Below are 22,283 nucleotides of genomic sequence, written 5' to 3'. Positions count from 1 at the left end.
TGTGACGTTTCCGTGCCAAAGCAGGCGGGCCAGTGCGAGACACAAAAGACACAACAAAAGCTCGCGTGGGGGAGAAAATGCCAGCCGACCGCGGCCAAACGCTTCGCCACCGACACGTGGAGCAGGGCCGGACTCGAACCTGCTGACGTGACTGTCGAGAAGAAAAGCTCGTCGTCCTTTAATCGCGAGACGTTCAGGTGCGTGAGAACACTTTAGTGTTGTTGTTGTGAGGCCTTCACGGCCAGCTCGGACGAAACAATAACATAACAACAACACGCGTGCATCTCACACGCACACACACACACGCACACACACAACGTCGACAAGCTGTGCCAGCTGCAACTTTGACGAAAACACACATTTTCATGTTCAAAGTCTTGCTTTGGGCCGTGAAGGCAACACGCAGCCTTTGTCTGCACTTCCTGTTGCTTCACGCGCACACGCGCGCGCCTTCTTTGTTGTCTCCTCACCTGTGCGATTGTCACTTGTCTCTCTTCCAAAACACTTATTTTGTTTTTAACTAGAAACTGACAAACGGTACAAAGTGTTATTTTGTTGTTAATTAGAATAAGACAAATGATACAAAGTGTTATTTTGTTTTTAATTAGAAACAGAAAAACAATTTATTTGTATAATAACACTTTATTATACAAAGTGTTATTGTGTTGTTAATTAGAATAAGACAAATGATACAATGTGTTATTTTGTTCTTAATTAGAAACAGACAAACAGTACAAAGTGTTATTTTGTTGTTAATTAGAATAAGACAAACAGTACAAAGTGTTATTTTGTTGTTAATTAGAAACAGACAAACGATACAAAGTGTTATTTTGTTGTTATTAAAATAAGACAAACAATACAAAGTGTTATTTTGTTGTTTATAAAAATCAGACAAACGATACAAAGTGTTATTTTGTTGTTAATTAAAATCAGAAAAACAATACAAAGTGTTAAGTTTGTTGATAATTAAAATAAGAAACAACATAAAGTGTTATTTCGTTGTTAATTGTTTTGCTAATTAAAATAGCACAAACTGTACAATGTGTTTTCGTTGAGACGCTAACGCTAGCAAGCACACTGCTACCTTTTGTTTGTTCCATGCGTTCATATTTATTATTATCCATGTGTTCATATTTATTATTATTATCCATATGTTCATATTTATTATCATTATCCATGCGTTCATATTTATTATTATTATTATCCATTTGTTCATATTTATTATTATTATCCATGTGTTCATATTTATTATTATCCATGCGTTCATATTTATTATTAGTATTATTATCTATATGTTCATATTATTATTATTTTTATTCATGCGTTCATATTTATTATTATTATTATCCATGCGTTCATATGTATTATTATCCATGCGTTCATATTTATTATTATTATTATCCATGCATTAATATTTATTATTATCCATGCATTCATATTTACTATTATTATTATCCATGCGTTCATATTTATTATTATTATTATTATTATCCATGTGTTCATATTATTATTATTCCTGCGTTCATATTTATTATTATTATCCATGCGTTCATATTTATTATTATCAATGCATTCATATTTATTATTATTATTATCCAGGTGTTCATATTATTACTATTATTCATGCGTTCATATTCATTATTATTCATGCGTTCATATTTATTATTATTATTCATGCGTTCATATGTATTATTATTGTTCATGCGTTCATATTTATAATTATTATTCATGTGTTCATATTTGTTATTATCCATGCGTTCATATTAATTATTGTTATCCATGCCTTCATAGTTATTATTATTATTATTCTTGCGTTCATATTTAGTATTATTACCCATGCATTCATATTTATTATTATTATTATCCATGTGTTCATATTTACTATTATCCATGCGTTCATATTTATTATTATTATCCATGCGTTCATATTTATTATTATTATCCATGTGTTCATATTATTATTATTCATGCGTTCATATTTATTATCATCATGCGTTGTTTTTTATTATTATTATTATCCATGCGTTCATATTTATTATTATCCGTGTGTTCATATTAATTATTATTATTATCATCCATGCGTTCATATTTACTATTCATGCGTTCATATTTATTATTATTCATGCATTCATATTTATTAATATTGTTCATGCATTCATATTTATTATTATTATTGATGTGTTCATATTTATTATTATCCATTCGTTCATATTTATTATTATCCATTCGTTCATATTTATTATTATTATCCATGCGTTCATATTTAGTATTATTATTATCCACGCGTTCATATCTATTATTCACACGTTCATATTTATTATTATTGTTCATGCAATTATATTTATTATTATTATTATCCATGCGTTCATATTTATTATTATTATTCATGCGTTCATATTTATTATTATTGTTCATGTGTTAATATTTATTATTATTATTATTAATGTGTTCATATTTATTATTATCCATGCTTTCATAATTATGTATATTGTTATCCAAGCGTTCATATTTATTACTACTATTATTATCTATGCGTTTATATTTAATATTATTATTCATTTGTTCATATTTAATATTATTATCCATGCGTTCATTTTTAATATTATTACTGTTATCCATGCATTCATATTTATTATTATTATTATTGATGCGTTCATATTTATTATTATTAATCATGCATTCATATGTATTATTATTATTATTATCCATGCGTTCATATGTATTATTATTATTATTATTATTCATGCGCTCATATTTATTATTATTATCCATGCATTCATATTTATTATTATTATCCACATGTTCATATTTATTATTATTACAGAGAACAATAACAGAAATGAAAAACAATAACGTATTTATTATTAACCAACTTATTCTGTCTCTAAGAGGGAACTGCACTTTTAAAAATCTTGTCTATCATTTACAATCCTTACGTAAGACAAAAACAATGTAAATAAATGTTAGCAAGAGTCAGCTAACAAAGGAGCGATTAAAACATCCAAACACCTCCTTTAAGGTTTCATATACACGCTGTAATATATATGTAATGTAACATTCATAATAACATGTAATATATACATGATGTTTGATTGATTGATTGAGACTTTTATTAGTAAGTTGCACAGTGAAGTACATATTCCGTACAATTGACCACTAAATGGTAACACCCGAATAAGTTTTTCAACTTGTTTAAGTCGATGATACAGATATATACTATCATATATACTATCATCATTATAGTAAATATGAACGCATGGATGATAATAATAATAATTAATATGAACACATGGATAATAATAAATATGAACGCATGTAAGTATACTGTATATGTCATGTAGTAACATTTATAATGACATGTAATATATACATGATGTAAGTATATATGTCATGTAGTAACATTCATAATATGTAATATATACATGATGTAAGTATATGTCATGTAGTAACATTCATAATAACATGTAATATATACATGATGTAATTATATATGTAATTAGTAACATTCATAATAACATGTAATATTTACATATTTGATATACACACTGTAAGTATATATGTAATGTAGTAACATTCATAATAACATGTAATATATACATGATGTAAGTATATATGTTATCTAGTAACATTTATAATAACATGAAATATATGATGTAAGTATAATTGTCATGTAGTAACATTCATAAAAACATGTAATATATACATGATGTAAGTATATGTCATGTAGTAACATTCATAAAAAACATGAAATATATACATGATGTAAGTATGTCATGTAGTAACATTCATAATAACATGTTATATATACATGATGTAAGTATATATGTAATGTAGTAACATTTATAACATGTAATATATACATGATGTAATATATATGTCATGTAGTAACATTCATAATAACATGTAATATATACATGATGTAAGTATATATGTAATGTAGTAACATTCATAATAACATGTAATATATACATGATGTAAGTATATATGTCATGTAGTAACATTCATAATAACATGTAATATATACATGATGTAAGTATATATGTAATTAGTAACATTCATAATATGTAATATATACATCATGTAAGTATATATGTCATGTAGTAACATTCATAATATGTAATATATACATCATGTAAGTATATATGTCATGTAGTAACATTCATAATATTCACATATTTATTATTAATGGAGAACAATAATATATATAAAAACAATAATAATATGTAATGTAGTAACATTTATAAAAGGTAACCATCCAGTCCCTGACATTTACCGCTTTGTAGTGATATCTCTTTTGCAGCAGTGACATGAGAGTGATGAGGATGACAAGTGATGAAGATGAGAAGTGATGAGGAAGTTGGATGAGAAGTGATGAGGATGACAAGTGATGAGGATGTTGGATGGCAAGTGATGAGGATGTTGGATGGCAAGTGATAATAGGCTCGAACTCGATAATTTCTTAACAAACATCATCCCTAATGACAAGTGATGAGAATGACAAGTGATGAGGATGAGAAGGGATGAGGATGTTGGATGAGAAGTGATGAGGATGTTGGACGAGAAGTGATGAGGATGAGAAGTGATGAGGATGTTGGATGACAAGTAATGAGGATGACAAGTGTTGAGAATAGATAGATAGTACTTCCTTCAGGAGAGTTCCCTCGAATGTTGGATGACAAGTGTTGAGGATAAGTGATAAGGATGACAAGTGATGAGGATGACACGTGATGAGGATGTTGGATGATAAGTGATGAGGATGTTGGATCTTAAGTGATGAGGATATTGGATCTTAAGTGATGAGGATGAGAAGTGATGAGGGTGTTGGATGACAAGTGATGAGGATGACAAGTGATGTTGGATGACAAGTGATGAGGATGAGAAGTGATAAGGATGAGAAGTGATGAGGATGTTGGATGAGAAGTGATGAGGATGAGAAGTTATGAGGATGTTGGATGAGAAGTGATGAGAATGTTGGATGACAAGTGATGAGGATGTTGGATGAGAAGTGAGGATGAGAAGTTATGAGGATGTTGGATGAGAAGTGATGAGAATGTTGGATGACAAGTGATGAGGATATTGGATGAGAAGTGATGAGGATGTTGGATGAAAAGTGATGAGAATGAGAAGTGATGTTGGATGAGAAGTGATGAGCATGAGAAGTAATGAGGATGACAAGGGATGTTGGATGACAAGGGATGTTTGATGAGAAGTGATGACAATGTTGGATGAGAAGTGATGAGGATGAGAAGTGATGACATTGTTGGATGAGAAGTGATGCAGATGTTGGATGAGAAGTGATGAGGATGAGAAGTGATGAGGATGACAACTGATGTTGGATGAGAAGTGATGAGGATGAGAAGTGATAAGGATGACAAGTGATGAGGATGTTGGATGACAAGTGATGAGGATGTTGGATCTTAAGTGATGAGGATGAGAAGTGATGAGGGTGTTGGATGACAAGTGATGAGGATGACAAGTGATGTTGGATGAGAAGTGATGAGGATGTTGGATGAGAAGTTATGAGGATGTTGGATGAGAAGTGATGATAATGTTGGATGACAAGTGATGAGGATGTTGGATGAGAAGTGATGAGGATGTTGGATGAAAAGTGATGAGGATGAGAAGTAATGAGGATGACAAGGGATGTTGGATGACAAGGGATGTTGGATGAGAAGTGATGACAATGTTGGATGAGAAGTGATGAGGATGAGAAGTGATGTTGGATGTGAAGTGATGAGGATGACAAGTGATGAGGATGACACGTGATGAGGATGTTGGATGACAAGTGATGAGGATGTTGGATCTTAAGTGATGAGGATGAGAAGTGATGAGGGTGTTGGATGACAAGTGATGAGGATGACAAGTGATGTTGGATGAGAAGTGATAAGGATGAGAAGTGATGAGGATGTTGGATGAGAAGTTATGAGGATGAGAAGTTATGAGGATTTTGGATGAGAAGTGATGAGAATGTTGGATGACAAGTGATGAGGATGTTGGATGAGAAGTGATGAGGATGTTGGATGAAAAGTGATGAGAATGAGAAGTGATGTTGGATGAGAAGTGATGATGATTAGAAGTGATGAGGATGAGAAGTGATGAGGATGTTGGATGAGAAGTGATGAGGATGACAAGGGATGTTGGATGAGAAGTGATGACAATGTTGGATGAGAAGTGACGACATTGTTGGATGAGAAGTGATGAGGATGTTGGATGAGAAGTGATGAGGATGACAAGTGATGTTGGATGTGTCCCCTGCAGGTGTGATTTCCCTGCGTGTCGTGGGTGTGGATCTGCCACACGAGACCCTCCACTACAACGACGGCTTTTGCGTGCATCTTCCAGTGTTTGCTGTGTCAGCAAGTCCCGCCCAGCCAGGAGCTCCGCCCCTCGGACATGGTGAAGATGACCAAGTCCAAGACCTTCCAGGCCTACCTGCCCAGCTGCCACCGCACCTACAGCTGCATCCACTGTCGCGCTCACCTGGCCAACCATGACGAGCTCATCTCCAAGGTGACACACACACACTTGTGCGCGAGCACACACACACACCCACACACACGCGCGCGCACACACACACACACACACACACGTACACACTCTGTTTCAAACATTGTATTTAAAAATGAAAGTAGGGAAATAAAGAAAATAGAAATAGTTCAGGGTCAAACAGGGTTTCCCCTACATTGCTAAGATACTTGTGGGGGCGTGGCCATCGTATGATTTGCATAATATGCTATAACTGTACTGGTGTTTACACTCGAGTTCTGTCCTATTCTGGTGTTACTATAGACCAGGGGTCTCCAACCTTTTTGAAACCAAGGGCTACTTCTTGGGTACTGATAAATGCGAAGGGCTACCAGTTTGATACACACTTAAATAAATTGCCAGAAATAGCCAACTTGCTCAATTTACCTTTAACTCTGTTATTATTAATAATTAATGATATTTATCTTTGTGGAAACACTGATCATCTAAATGATTTCTCACAATAAATATATATAGAAACAGATAAATATCAATATGCAACACTTTATTTTTATATTTTCTCTAAGTGGACATTTTTCAAATTGAACATTTTCAAATGATCACTTCTAAGACAGTCTTGTGAAATCACAATATCCCATTTTAACTAGCTAGCCACTAAAATGTTTTAACAATTCATGAATTACTTTGCACCATGTTTGTACAAATAATAACTCATGTAAAATACAAAAGTCAACTCTCAAATTTTTAAATAATTCATGTCACACTTTGAACTGGACACCAAATCTGTTATCTGTTTCTTTGTCAGTTAGTGAAGACCAAGTCTTCAAAATATTTTCTTGGATTTTCAAATTCTATTTGAGTTTTGTCTCTCTTAGAATTAAAAATGTCGAGCAAAGCGAGACCAGCTTGCTAGTAAATAAATACAATTTAAAAAATAGAGGCAGCTCACTGGTAAGTGCTGCTATTTGACCTATTTTTAGAACAGGCCAGCGGGCTACTCATCTGGTCCTTACGGGCTACCTGGTTCCCGCGGGCACCGCGTTGGTGACCCCTGCTATAGACTGTACTGGTGTTTACACTCAAGTTCTGTCCTTTTCTGGTGTTACTATAGACTGTACTGGTGTTTACACTTGACTTGTCCTTTTCTGTTGTTACTATAGACTGTACTGGTGTTAACACTTGACTTGTCCTTTACTGGTGTTACAATAGACTGTACTGGTGTTTAAACTCGAGTTCTGTCCTTTTCTGGTGTTACTATAGACTGTACTGGTGTTTACACTCGAGTTCTGTCCTTTTCTGGTGTTACTATAGACTGTACTGGTGTTAACACTTGACTTGTCCTTTTTTTGGTGTTACTATAGACTGTACTGGTGTTTAAACTCGACTTCTGTCCTTTTTTGGTGTTACTATAGACTGTACTGGTATAATGATAATAGTAATAATAATATTTCTATTAATAAACTTTCTTCCACCTGTGTTTATGACACACCTTCACCTGGTTAACATCCTTCACCTCTCTCTCTTTCAGTCTTTTCAAGGCAGCCAAGGCAGAGCTTACCTCTTTAATTCTGTGTAAGTAGGACACACACACACACACACACACACACACACACACACACACACACACACACACACACACACACACACACACACACACACACACACACACACACAGACACACACACTCATTAATCATTACAAACACTCATGGGCCACTTCATTAGGTACACAGCATTATGTTTCCTATTTACTCCTTTTATATAATAATATAAACCAAATGTACCTAACATAACCAGTTATTTACTCCATTAATAAACAATACCTAACATGATAACCAGTTATTTACTACATTTGTGATAACCAATGATTAAATAGTGTGATAATATGAGTGGATCTAACATGGATCCCTGTGGAACACCATGACTGATAGTGATCTGACCTGTGTGGCCTTCAGGGTGAATGTGGGCTGTGGGCCGGCGGAGGAGCGGGTTCTCCTCACGGGTTTACACGCCGTGGCCGACATCTACTGTGAAAACTGCAAAACCACGCTGGGCTGGAAATACGTGAGTACCTGAAGAAAATCTCTACAAATGTTGAGCAGTCAAGCTTCTCTTTTGAACAGTCTCTTATTGATATTCCACTGCTAATGTTTGCACACCTTTTGTAACCCACAACCATACCTACTCAGAGTGTCCGCCCTGAGCTCGGTAGGTTGTGAGTTCAAACCCCGGCAGAGTCATACCAAAGACTATAAAAATGGGACCCATTACCTCCCTGCTTAGCACTCAGCATCAAGGGTTGGAATTGGGGGTTAAATCACCAAAAATGATTCCCGGGCGCGGCACCGCTTCTGCCCACTGCTCCCCTCACCTCCCACGGGGTGATCAAGGGGATGGGTCAAATGCAGAGGACAAATTTCACCACACCTAGTGTGTGTGTGACAATCATTGGTACTTTAAATTTTAAATATTCATTATGTATAAATATTAGGGGTGTAACGGTACACAAACATTTCGGTTCGGTACGTACCTCGGTTTAGAGGTCACGGTTCGGTTCATTTTCGGTACAGTAAGAAAACAACAAAATATAAATTTTTTGGTTATTTATTTACCAAATTTGTAAACAATGGCTTTATCCTTTTAACATTGGGAACACTATAATAATTCTGCCCACGTTAATCAACATTAAACTGCCTCAAGTTGTTGCTCAGATTAAATACAATGACAAAACTTTTCTTCTACATATAAAAAGTGCAACATTAAACAGTTTCAAGTCAACTCATCATGCTTAATTTATTACAGCATTTGGGAAGCCTGTAGTTGATTTATTATGTAAATGTTATATTTTTATCAACATGCGATAGCAGGGACCCTGCCATTCAAAACTAAGCTGCTGCATTACTAATGATTAATGTAACTATAGCTGAAAAAAATGGTACAATAGCAATAGGAGAGACAATTCATCCCTGAACACCATGGAGTTCATGTAGGCTTGATGATGCAGTTACATTATTACATCAACTATCAGAGACAGAAACTCTTCATTTAACATAATGTCCTTTTTTGCTGCTTCAACACAGCTCAGTCAACACAGGAAAAAGGTAAAGTGAAATAACAGACAGACAGGGCTTTGCTGTCCATAACACACACACACCGCAAAATGAGCTAACGTTACGCTAAAAGCGAATTAGCCTTCACCTCAAGCCAGGACTGCGAGCGAGCTGAGCTGCCGTTTAGGTTTCTAGAAAGTCAACGGGCTCATAGTCATGTTACTAGTAGTTGACTGGGAGGTGTTTATTATAATTTGGGGAGAGTCCGCTGCCTGATGCTTACCTGCTAAACGCTAAGCACTGACTACATGCGCTCTGAATACGCACTGCTGATTGGTTACAAACAGAGCGGTAACAGCCAATCAGATGGTTGTGTGGGTGGGACAATGCTGGGTGCTGTGTAGAGTACTGACAGAGACAGAGGCAGAAGGAAGCGGAGACGGCTACTTAATATGTTCGTGTTGAAACTCGTTTGGTACACCACCGAACCGAAACCCCCGTACCGAAACGGTTCAATACAAATACACGTACCGTTATACCCCTAATAAATAGTCATGTAAGAACAATGATGCATAAATATTCATGTATAAATAGTTAGGTATGAATATTCATGTATACATAATTATGTATAACTATTCATGTATAAATAATTATGTATAAACATTCATGTGTAAATAATTATGTATAAATATATAAATAATTATGTATACATATTCATGTATTAATAATTGTGTGCATATTCATGTATAATTATGTTTAAATAATTATGCATACATATTCATGCATAACCAATTATGCATACATATTCATGTATAAATAATTATGTATAAATATTCGATTATAAAAATATGTATACATATTCATGTATAAATAACAAAGTATAAACATTCATTTATGAACAATTATGCATAAATATTCATGTATAATTATTCATGTATAAATAATTATGTATGCATATTCATGTATAAACAACTATGTATAAATATTCATGTATGGATAATTATGTATACATATTCATGTATAAATAATTATGTATGCATATTCATGTATAAACAATTATGTATCAATATTCATGTATGAATAATTATGTATACATATTCATGTATACATAATTATGTATAAATATGCACTCAAGATTTTGTGAGAAGAAATTAAATTAACAGTTCACCTCTGCCCAAAATTTAAACACACTTAACAAAAAAGGGTTAGGTTAGGGGTTAACTCTGAGCCCATTTTGTAAAGTTAAACATAAACAATGAATAATTTTGTCAAGTTAAACATGAACAATGAATCATTTTGTCAAGTTAAACATAAAAAATGAATAATTTTGTCAAGTTAAACATAAACAATGAATAATTTTGTCAAGTTAAACAAACAATGAATCATTTGGTCAAGTTAAACATAAACAATGAATCATTTTGTCAAGTTAAACAAACAATGAATCATTTTGTCAAGTAAACAAACAATGAATCATTTTGTCAAGTTAAACAATGAATCATTTTGTCAAGTTAAACATAAACAATGAATCATTTTGTCAAGTTAAACAAACAATGAGTCATTTTGTCAAGTTAAACAAACAATGAATCATTTTGTCAAGTAAAACATAAACAATGAATAATTTTGTCAAATTAAACAAACAATGAATCATTTTGTCAAGTTAAACATAAACAGTGAATCATTTTGTCAAGTTAAACATAAACAATGAATCATTTTGTCAAGTTAAACAAACAATGAATCATTCAGTCAAGTTAAACATAAACAATGAATCACTTTGTCAAGAAAACAAACAATCATTTTGTGAAGTTCAACATAAACAATGAATTTTGTCAAATGAAACAAACAATGAATCATTTTTGTCAAGTTAAACATAAACAATGAATCATTTTGTCAAGTTAAACATAAACAATTAATCACTTTGTCAAGTTAAACATAAACAATTAATCACTTTGTCAAGTTAAAAAACAATTAATAATGTTGTCAAGTTAAACATAAACAATGAATCATTGTGTTAAGTTAAACATAAACAATTAATCATTTTGTCAAATTAAACAAACAAAGAATCATTTTGTCAAGTTAAACAATGGATCATTTTGTCAAGTTAAACAAACAATGAATAATTTTGTCAAGTTAAACATGAACAATGAATCATTTTGTCAAGTTAAACATAAACAATGAATAATTTTGTGAAGTTAAACATAAACAATGAATAATTTTGTCAAGTTAAACATAAACAATGAATAATTTTGTCAAGTTAAACAAACAATGAATCATTTGGTCAAGTTAAACATAAACAATGAATCATTTTGTCAAGTTAAACAAACAATGAATCATTTTGTCAAGTAAACAAACAATGAATCATTTTGTCAAGTTAAACAATGAATCATTTTGTCAAGTTAAACATAAACAATGAATCATTTTGTCAAGTTAAACAAACAATGAGTCATTTTGTCAAGTTAAACAAACAATGAATCATTTTGTCAAGTAAAACATAAACAATGAATAATTTTGTCAAATTAAACAAACAATGAATCATTTTGTCAAGTTAAACATAAACAGTGAATCATTTTGTCAAGTTAAACATAAACAATGAATCATTTTGTCAAGTTAAACAAACAATGAATCATTCAGTCAAGTTAAACATAAACAATGAATCACTTTGTCAAGAAAACAAACAATCATTTTGTGAAGTTCAACATAAACAATGAATTTTGTCAAATTAAACAAACAATGAATCATTTTTGTCAAGTTAAACATAAACAATGAATCATTTTGTCAAGTTAAACATAAACAATTAATCACTTTGTCAAGTTAAATATAAACAATTAATCACTTTGTCAAGTTAAAAAAACAATTAATAATGTTGTCAAGTTAAACATAAACAATGAATCATTGTGTTAAGTTAAACATAAACAATTAATCATTTTGTCAAATTAAACAAACAAAGAATCATTTTGTCAAGTTAAACAATGAATCATTTTGTCAAGTTAAACAAACAATGAATCATTCAGTCAAGGTAAACATAAACAATGAATCATTTTGTCAAGTTAAACATAAACAATGAATCATTTTGTCAAGTTAAACATAAACAATGAATCATTTTGTCAAATTAAACAAACAAAGAATAATTTTGTCAAGTTAAACAAACAATGAATCATTCAGTCAAGTTAAACATAAACAATGAATCATTTTGTCAAGTTAAACATAAACAATGAATCATTTTGTCAAGTTAAACATAAACAATGAATCATTTTGTCAAGTTAAACATAAACAATGAATCATTTTGTCAAATTAAACAAACAAAGAATCATTTTGTCAAGTTAAACAAACAATGAATCATTCAGTCAAGTTAAACATAAACAATGAATCATTTTGTCAAGTTAAACATAAACAATGAATCATTTTGTCAAGTTAAACATAAACAATGAATCATTTTGTCAAGTTAAACATAAACAATGAATCATTTTGTCAAGTTAAACATAAACAATGAATAATTTTGTCAAGTTAAACAAACAATGAATCATTTGGTCAAGTTAAACATAAACAATGAATCATTTTGTCAAGTTAAACATAAACAATGAATCATTTTGTCAAGTTAAACATAAACAATGAATCATTTTGTCAAGTTAAACATAAACAATGAATCATTTTGTCAAGTTAAACATAAACAATTCATCATTTTGTCAAGTTAAACATAAACAATTAATCATTTTGTCAAGTTAAACAAACAATGAATCATTCAGTCAAGTTAAACAAACAATGAATCATTTTGTCAAGTTAAACATAAACAATGAATCATTTTGTCTAGTTAAACATAAACAATGAATCATTTTGTCAAATTAAACAAACAATGAATCATTTTGTCAAGTTAACCATAAACAATTAATAATTTTGTCAAGTTAAACAAACAATGAATCATGTTGTCAAGTTAAACATAAACAAATAATAATTTTGTCAAGTTAAACATAAACAATGAATCATTTTGTCAAGTTAAACATAAACAATGAATAATTTTGTCAAGTTATACAGAAATAATGAATCATTTTGTCAAGTTAAACAAACAATGAATCACTTTGTCAAGAAAACAAACAATTAATAATTTTGTCAAGTTAAACAATGAATCATTGTGTCAAGTTAAACATAAACAATTAATCATTTTGTCAAGTTAAAAAAACAATTAATCACTTTGTCAAGAAAACAAACAATTAATAATGTTGTCAAGTTAAACATAAACAATGAATCATTTTGTCAAATTAAACAAACAAAGAATCATTTTGTCAAGTTAAACAATGAATCATTTTGTCAAGTTAAACAAACAATGAATCATTCAGTCAAGTTAAACATAAACAATGAATCATTTTGTCAAGTTAAACATAAACAATGAATCATTTTGTCAAGTTAAACATAAACAATGAAGCATTCAGTCAAGTTAAACATAAACAATGAATCATTTTGTCAAGTTAAAAAAACAATTAATCACTTTGTCAAGAAAACAAACAATTAATAATGTTGTCAAGTTAAACATAAACAATGAATCATTTTGTCAAGTTAAACATAAACAATGAATCATTCAGTCAAGTCAAACATAAACAATTAATCATTTTGTCAAGTTAAACATAAACAATGAATCATTCAGTCAAGTTAAACATAAACAATGAATCATTTTGTCAAGTTAAACATAAACAATTAATCATTTTGTCAAGTTAAAAAAACAATTAATCACTTTGTCAAGAAAACAAACAATTAATAATGTTGTCAAGTTAAACATAAACAATGAATCATTGTGTCAAGTTAAACATAAACAATGAATCATTCAGTCAAGTTATACATAAACAATGAATCATTTTGTCAAGTTAAACATAAACAATTAATCATTTTGTCAAGTTAAAAAAACAATTAATCACTTTGTCAAGAAAACAAACAATTAATAATGTTGTCAAGTTAAACATAAACAATGAATCATTGTGTCAAGTTAAACATAAACAATGAATCATTTTGTCAAATTAAACAAACAAAGAATCATTTTGTCAAGTTAAACAATGAATCATTTTGTCAAGTTAAACAAACAATGAATCATTCAGTCAAGTTAAAAATAAACAATGAATCATTCAGTCAAGTTAAACATAAACAATTAATCATTTTGTCAAGTTCAACATAAACAATGAATAATTTTGTCAAGTTAAACATAAACAATGAATCATTTTGTCAAGTTAAACATAAACATTGAATCATTTTGTCAAGTTAAACATAAACAATGAATCATTTTGTCAAATTAAACAAACAATGAATCATTTTGTCAAGTTAAACATAAACAATGAATCATTTTGTCAAGTTCAATATAAACAATGAATCATTTTGTCAAGTTAAACATAAACAATGAATCATTTTGTCAAGTTAAACATAAACAATGAATCATTTTGTCAAGTTAAACATAAACAATGAATCATTTTGTCAAGTTAAACATAAACAATGAATCATTTTGTCAAGTTAAACATAAACAATGAATCATTTTGTCAAGTTAAACAAACAATGAATCATTTTGTCAAGTTAAACAATGAATCATTTTGTCAAGTTAACCATAAACAATTAATAATTTTGTCAAGTTAAACAAACAATGAATCATGTTGTCAAGTTAAACATAAACAATGAATCATTTTGTCAAGTTAAACATAAACAATGAATCATTTTGTCAAGTTAAACATAAACAATGAATCATTTTGTCAAGTTATACATAAATAATGAATCATTTTGTCAAGTTAAACATAAACAATGAATCATTTTGTCAAGTTAAACATAAACAATGAATAATTTTGTCAAGTTATACATAAATAATGAATCATTTTGTCAAGTTAAACAAACAATGAATCACTTTGTCAAGAAAACAAACAATTAATAATTTTGTCAAGTTAAACAATGAATCATTGTGTCAAGTCAAACATAAACAATGAATAATGTTGTCAAATTAAACAAACAATGAATCATTTTGTCAAGTTAAACATAAACAATGAATCATTTTTTCAAGTTAAACATAAACAATGAATAATTTTGTCAAGTTATACATAAATAATGAATCATTTTGTCAAGTTAAACAAACAATTAATAATTTTGTCAAGTTAAACAAACAATGAATCATTTTGTCAAGTTAAACAATGAATCATTTTGTCAAGTTAAACAAACAATGAATCATTTTGTCAAGTTAAACAAAAACAATGAATCATTGTGTCAAGTTAAACATAAAAAATGAATCATTTTGTCAAGTTAAACATAAACAATCATTTTGTCAAATTAAACAAACAATGGCCACCCGAATGCAGCTGAGATAGGCTCCAGCGACCCCGAAAGGGACAAGCGGTAGAAAATGGATGGATGGATGAATCAGTTTGTCAAATTCAACAAACAATGGCTGCATGAATGCAGCTGAGATAGGCTCCAGCACCACCCGCGACCCCGAAAGGGACAAGCGGGAGAAAATGGATGGATGGATAAATCATTTTGTCAAGTTAAACAATGAATAATTTTGTCAAGTTAAACATAAACAATGACTCATTTTGTCAAGTTAAACATAAACAATGAATCATTTTGTCAAGTTTAACATAAACAATGACTCATTTTGTCAAGTTTAACATAAACAATGAATCATTTTGTCATCAAGTTTTAAGGTCTTTTCTTTCAAACTGTTGCCTCTAAACGCGTGCTCATCAGTTGTTTGGCTGCTGCAGTCGCTGCTATTAACAACTTGGCAGCTTCCTTAAATCTTCACCTGAGTCCATTTTAAGATGGCCGATCAGATTTGAAGCTGCTCTTTTTGAAAGGTCTACTTCCGGCACGGTAGAGAAAGCCCACAGTGCTGCACACCACATATGATGACATCACAAATAAGCCACCGTTCTGCAGCAAAAAGCAAAAACTTAGATTATTGTTGCCGTGACAACCGTCCTATGTGTTCTAGGAGCACACCTTCGGGAGCATCCAGAAGTACAAGGACTTAGATTATTGTTGCTGTGACAACCGTCCTGTGTGTTCTAGGAGCACGCCTTTGAGAGCAGCCAGAAGTACAAGGACTTAGTTTATTGTTGCCGTGACAACCGTCCTATGTGTTCTAGGAGCACGCCTTCGAGAGCAGCCAGAAGTACAAGGAGGGCAAGTTCATCATCGAGCTGGCTCACATGATCAAAGACAACGGATGGGAGTGACCACGCCCCCTCAAGCCCCGCCCCTTCACATCACGCCCCCACAAACGGCACGAGTCGTCACGCCCTCCTCGGCGATGGAGCGTCTGGGTTTGACTCCGCCCCCTGGTCACCTGACCCCTCCCACTGGAGCGTGCCTAGAAGTGAGAGTGGCACCATGGCAACAAGGGGGAGGACCACGGCCTTCTGTGCCCGCCCCGCTAAACGGTTAGCATGGACTTCCTGTCGGCGTTTGTTTGTTTTTACATCTCCTAATGTGTCAATATTTTATTTTTATTTTGACTTTTCTCTGACACGTCAACATCCACATCTTGAATATGAAAATTATATATATATATACATATATATATACATATATATATACATATATATATACATATACACATATATATATATACATATATATATACATATGTATATGTATGTATACATATATATATATATATATATATATGTATATACACATATGTATATGTATGTATACATATATATATATACATATATATATATATATATATGTATATATACATATATATATACATATATATATATATATATACATATATATACATATACATATATATACATATATATATATACATATATATATACATATACACATATATATATATACATATACACATATATATATATATACATATATATATATACATATACACATATATATATATACATATATATACACATATATATATATATATACATATATATATATATATATACATATACACATATATATATATACATATATATACACATATATATATATATATATATATACATACATATATATATATATATATACATATATATATATATATATATACATACATGTGTATACACACACATATATATACACTTAAATATAAACGTGTATATATATGTTTGTGTTTGTATATATGTACGTATATATGTATATTCATGTATGTACTGTATATATATACACGTATATATATATATATATATATATGCACATATACGTATACATACATATGTATGTATGTACGTTTAGGGGATTTCCCCTGAAGAGCAGGGAAACCCGTGAAACAGGCTTGTAGGGATGAAATAGCCTCTGTGTTTTTTCCTGACCTAACGTATATATTCCGCTCTACCCCGGTATTGCGACGCCGAAAGGGACAAGCGGTAGAAAATGGATGGATATATATATACGTATATCTGTATATGTATATATACATATTTATATATGTATATTTATATATATGTATATATATATATATATATATACATATATATATATATTATATATATATATATAGTATATATATAGATATATATAAATATATATATATACAGTATATATATATATACACAGTATATATATGTATATGTATATATATATGTATACATATATATATATATATATTTATATATATATATACATATATATACGTATATATATACATATATATACGTATACATATATATACGTATACATATATATATATATATATATACATATATATATGTATACATATATATATATATATATACGTATACATATACTTATATATAAGTATATGTATATGTATACGTATATATATATATATATAGCAGTGTTGATGCGAGTGTGGCTGGTCCCATTTTGCAGCATCATGAGAGATAAAACTAGGATAGCAGATCCATAAAGTTATTATAAAGAGTTATTAATACGCACATAAATACCTGGAGTACACACACAGTATGTGTGAAATACGTGGAGTACACACACAGTATGTGTGAAGTACCTGGAGTACACACACAGTATGTGTGAAATACCTGGAGTACACACACAGTATGTGTGAAGTACCTGGAGTACACACACAGTATGTGTGAAGTACCTGGAGTACACACACAGTATGTGTGAAATGAGTACTAAGACATGAATTTGTGCCGACAAAAGACACACTTGACTCCCATTCAACACATTATGACGGGACTGTCTGTGAATGTCCTCCCACCAGTGGATGATGTCATAACTCATAAGGTTTGGAGGTCAAAGTTGACGCCCGCCTGTTGCACTTTATTATTATTAGCTGCTCACCTTTGTCCTCCCAAGCTGCACCAATCACGTGCCTCTTCAACAACCTCCTTGTTGTGCAGCGCATAACTCCGCCTCCTCCTTGAAACATAACTGTTGTGCAGCGCATAACTCCCCCCCATGAAACCCTGACTCCTCCCACTGTGTCTTGAGACCATGACTTCCTTTGGCGTGAAAAAGTGATCCTACTTGAAATCCAAACTCCTTTTTCTACGTCAACTTTGTCCTTTCCAGCTTTTCTACCTAGCGCCTTCTGTTACATTTCTACCTAGCTTCTGCACTTTTGTTCTCTGCGTGTTCACGTACAGGAAGTGAATGTTTGGCTTATGCCCCTCCCCCTGCTCTCTTCTTTGTTAGCGCAGCACGCTAGCTTGTTGGTTGAGCTGGAATCTCCCACTGCGTCGCAGGGGTGGGGCTTGGTAGGACCACGGTCTGTGTCTCCCCCCGCCAGCCACAGTGGAGGTCCTTGAGCTGTGGTTAGCACCGCTTGCCGCTCACTTGATTGTATTTCTGTCTGCTGGTTCTGACTGAAAGTTCATCTTTTAAAGCTGTTAATTTATTTTACAATCAGGCTCCTCCCCCTTTCTTAAGGGGACCTACTTTTTGTTCCCTCGTCAGCACGGACACAAGATGCGTTTGTTTTCTTCACCCTGGCGTCCCGTCACAGAAGTCACTTGACAGCACTTTGTCGTCATGGCAACAAAGAATCTTCTGTGACAAGTTGAGTGCATCTTGGTGGACTTCATGTGTCATGTGACCTTGTTTTCTTCTTCAGCTTTGTCTCAAAATCACGTCGCAAATAAAAGTCTAAGATCATCACTTTGCTGTCAAGATTATTCATTATTACCTCCTCCAAGTCATTATTACAACCTTATATACCTATTTATTAATACTACCTTAACATGTGACAACCAAACAATTCTACACTTATTTATTAATACCACCTTAACACTTGACCAAAAATCAATTACACGCCTTTTTAATAATACCACCTTAACATTTGACAACCAAACAATTACACACTTATTTAATATTACTACCTTAACATGTGACAACCAAACAATTATACACCTATTTAATAATACCACCTTAACATGTGACAATCAAACAATTATACACCTATTTAATAATACCACCTTAATATTTGACAACCAAACAATTGTACACCTATTTAATACCACCTTGACAGGTAACGACCAATTATACACTTATTTAATAATACCACCTTAACATGTGACAACCAAACAATTACACACCTATTTAATAATACCACCTTAACATTTGACAACCAAACAATTACACACCTATTTAATAATACCACCTTAACATGTGACAACCAAACAATTATACACCTATTTAATAATACCACCTTAACATTTGACAACCAAACAATTGTACACCTATTTAATACCACCTTGACAGGTAACGACCAATTATACACCTATTTAATAATACCACCTTAATATTTGACAACCAAACAATTACACACCTATTTAATAATACCACCTTAACATTTGACAACCAAACAATTATACACCTATTTAATAATACCACCTTAACATGTGACAACCAAACAATTATACACCTATTTAATAATACCACCTTAACATTTGACAACCAAACAATTGTACACCTATTGAATAATACCACCTTAACATTTGACAACCAAACAATTATACACTTATTTAATATTACTACCTTAACATGTAACGACCAAACAATTATACACCTATTTAAAAATAACACCTTAACATTTGACAACCAAACAATTATACACCTATTTAATAATACCACCTTAACATGTGACAACCAAACAATTATACACCTATTTAATATTACCACCTTAACATTTGACAACCAAACAATTTTACACCTATTTAATAATACCACCTTAACATGTAACGACCAATTATACACTTATTTAATAATACCACCTTAATATTTGACAACCAAACAATTACACACCTATTTAATACCACCTTAACATTTGACAACCAAACAATGACACACCTATTTAATAATACCACTTTAACATTTGACAACCAAACAATTATACAGTTATTTAATAATACCACCTTAACATTTGACAACCAAACAATTGTACACCTATTTAATAATACCACCTTAACATTTGACAGCCAAACAATTGTACACCTATCTAATAATACCACCTTAACATGTAACGACCAATTATACACTTATTTAATAATACCACCTTAACATTTGACAACCAAACAATTATACACTTATTTAATATTACTACCTTAACATGTGACAACCAAACAATTATACACCTATTTAAAAATAACACCTTAACATTTGACAACCAAACAATTATACACCTATTTAATAATACCACCTTAACATTTGACAACCAAACAATTATACACTTATTTAATATTACTACCTTAACATGTGACAACCAAACAATTATACACCTATTTAAAAATAACACCTTAACATGTGACAACCAAACAATTATACACCTATTTAATATTACCACCTTAACATTTGACACCTTAACATGTGACAACCAAACAATTATACACCTATTTAATATTACCACCTTAACATTTGACAACCTCCTCTCTGAGCTGCCACCTTACCGTGGTAGAGGAGTTTGCGTGTCCCAATGATCCTAGGAGCTATGTTGTCCGGGGGCTTTATGCCCCCTGGTAGGGTCTCCCAAGACAAACTGGTCCTAGGTGAGGGATCAGACAAAGAGCAGCTCGAAGACCTCAATGAAAAATAAAACCTATGGACCCAGATTTCCCTCGCCCGGACGCGGGTCACCGGGGCCCCCCTCTGGAGCCAGGCCCGGAGTTGGGGCACGATGGCGAGCGCCTGGTGGCCGGGCCTGTCCCCATGGGGCCCGGCCGGGCACAGCCCAAAGAGGCAACGTGGGTTCCCCCTCCAATGGGCTCACCACCCATAGCAGGGGTCATAGAGGTCGGGTGCGATGTGAGCTGGGCGGCAGCCGAAGGCAGGGCACTTGGCGGTCCGATCCTCGGCTACAGAAGCTAGCTCTTGGGACGTGGAACGTCACCTCGCTGGGGGGGAAGGAGCCTGAGCTAGTGCGCGAGGTGGAGAAGTTCCGACTAGACATAGTCGGACTCACTTCGACGCACAGCAAGGGCTCTGGAACCAGTTCTCTCGAGAGGGGCTGGACTCTCTTCTACTCTGGCGTTGCCGGCAGTGAGAGGCGACGGGCTGGGGTGGCAATTCTTGTTGCCCCCCCGGCTCGGAGCCTGCATGTTGGAGTACAACCCGGTGGACGAGAGGGTAGCTTCCCTCCGCCTTCGGGTGGGGGAACGGGTCCTGACTATGGTTTGCGCTTACGCGCCAAACCGCAGCTCAGAGTACCCACCCTTTTTGGATTCACTCGAGGGAGTACTTGAGAGTGCTCCCCCGGGTGATTCCCTCGTTCTACTGGGGGACTTCAACGCTCATGTTGGCAGCGACAGTGAAACCTGGAGAGGCGTGATTGGGAAGAATGGCTGCC

At 32.4% G+C, this 22,283-nt stretch overlaps 1 protein-coding gene across 1 annotated transcript; it reads left to right on the top strand.

Annotated features, from left to right (window-relative positions):
* ypel1 (yippee-like 1) lies at nt 1-17,102 on the top strand. The gene is made up of 5 exons (XM_062049492.1): nt 1-197; nt 6,259-6,510; nt 8,015-8,058; nt 8,441-8,549; nt 16,636-17,102. Exons 2-5 carry the CDS (start codon nt 6,394-6,396, stop codon nt 16,723-16,725), a joined length of 360 nt encoding a protein of 119 aa, XP_061905476.1. The 5' UTR covers nt 1-197; nt 6,259-6,393; the 3' UTR covers nt 16,726-17,102.
* The last annotated feature ends 5,181 nt before the right edge of the window (nt 17,103-22,283 follow it).

The sequence above is a fragment of the Entelurus aequoreus genome, linkage group LG06 (assembly GCF_033978785.1).
Source record: "Entelurus aequoreus isolate RoL-2023_Sb linkage group LG06, RoL_Eaeq_v1.1, whole genome shotgun sequence".
In the NCBI taxonomy this organism is placed as follows: Eukaryota; Metazoa; Chordata; class Actinopteri; order Syngnathiformes; family Syngnathidae; genus Entelurus; species Entelurus aequoreus.
Note: the sequence above shows the minus strand (reverse complement) of the source record. Positions and strands in the feature narration are given on the sequence as shown.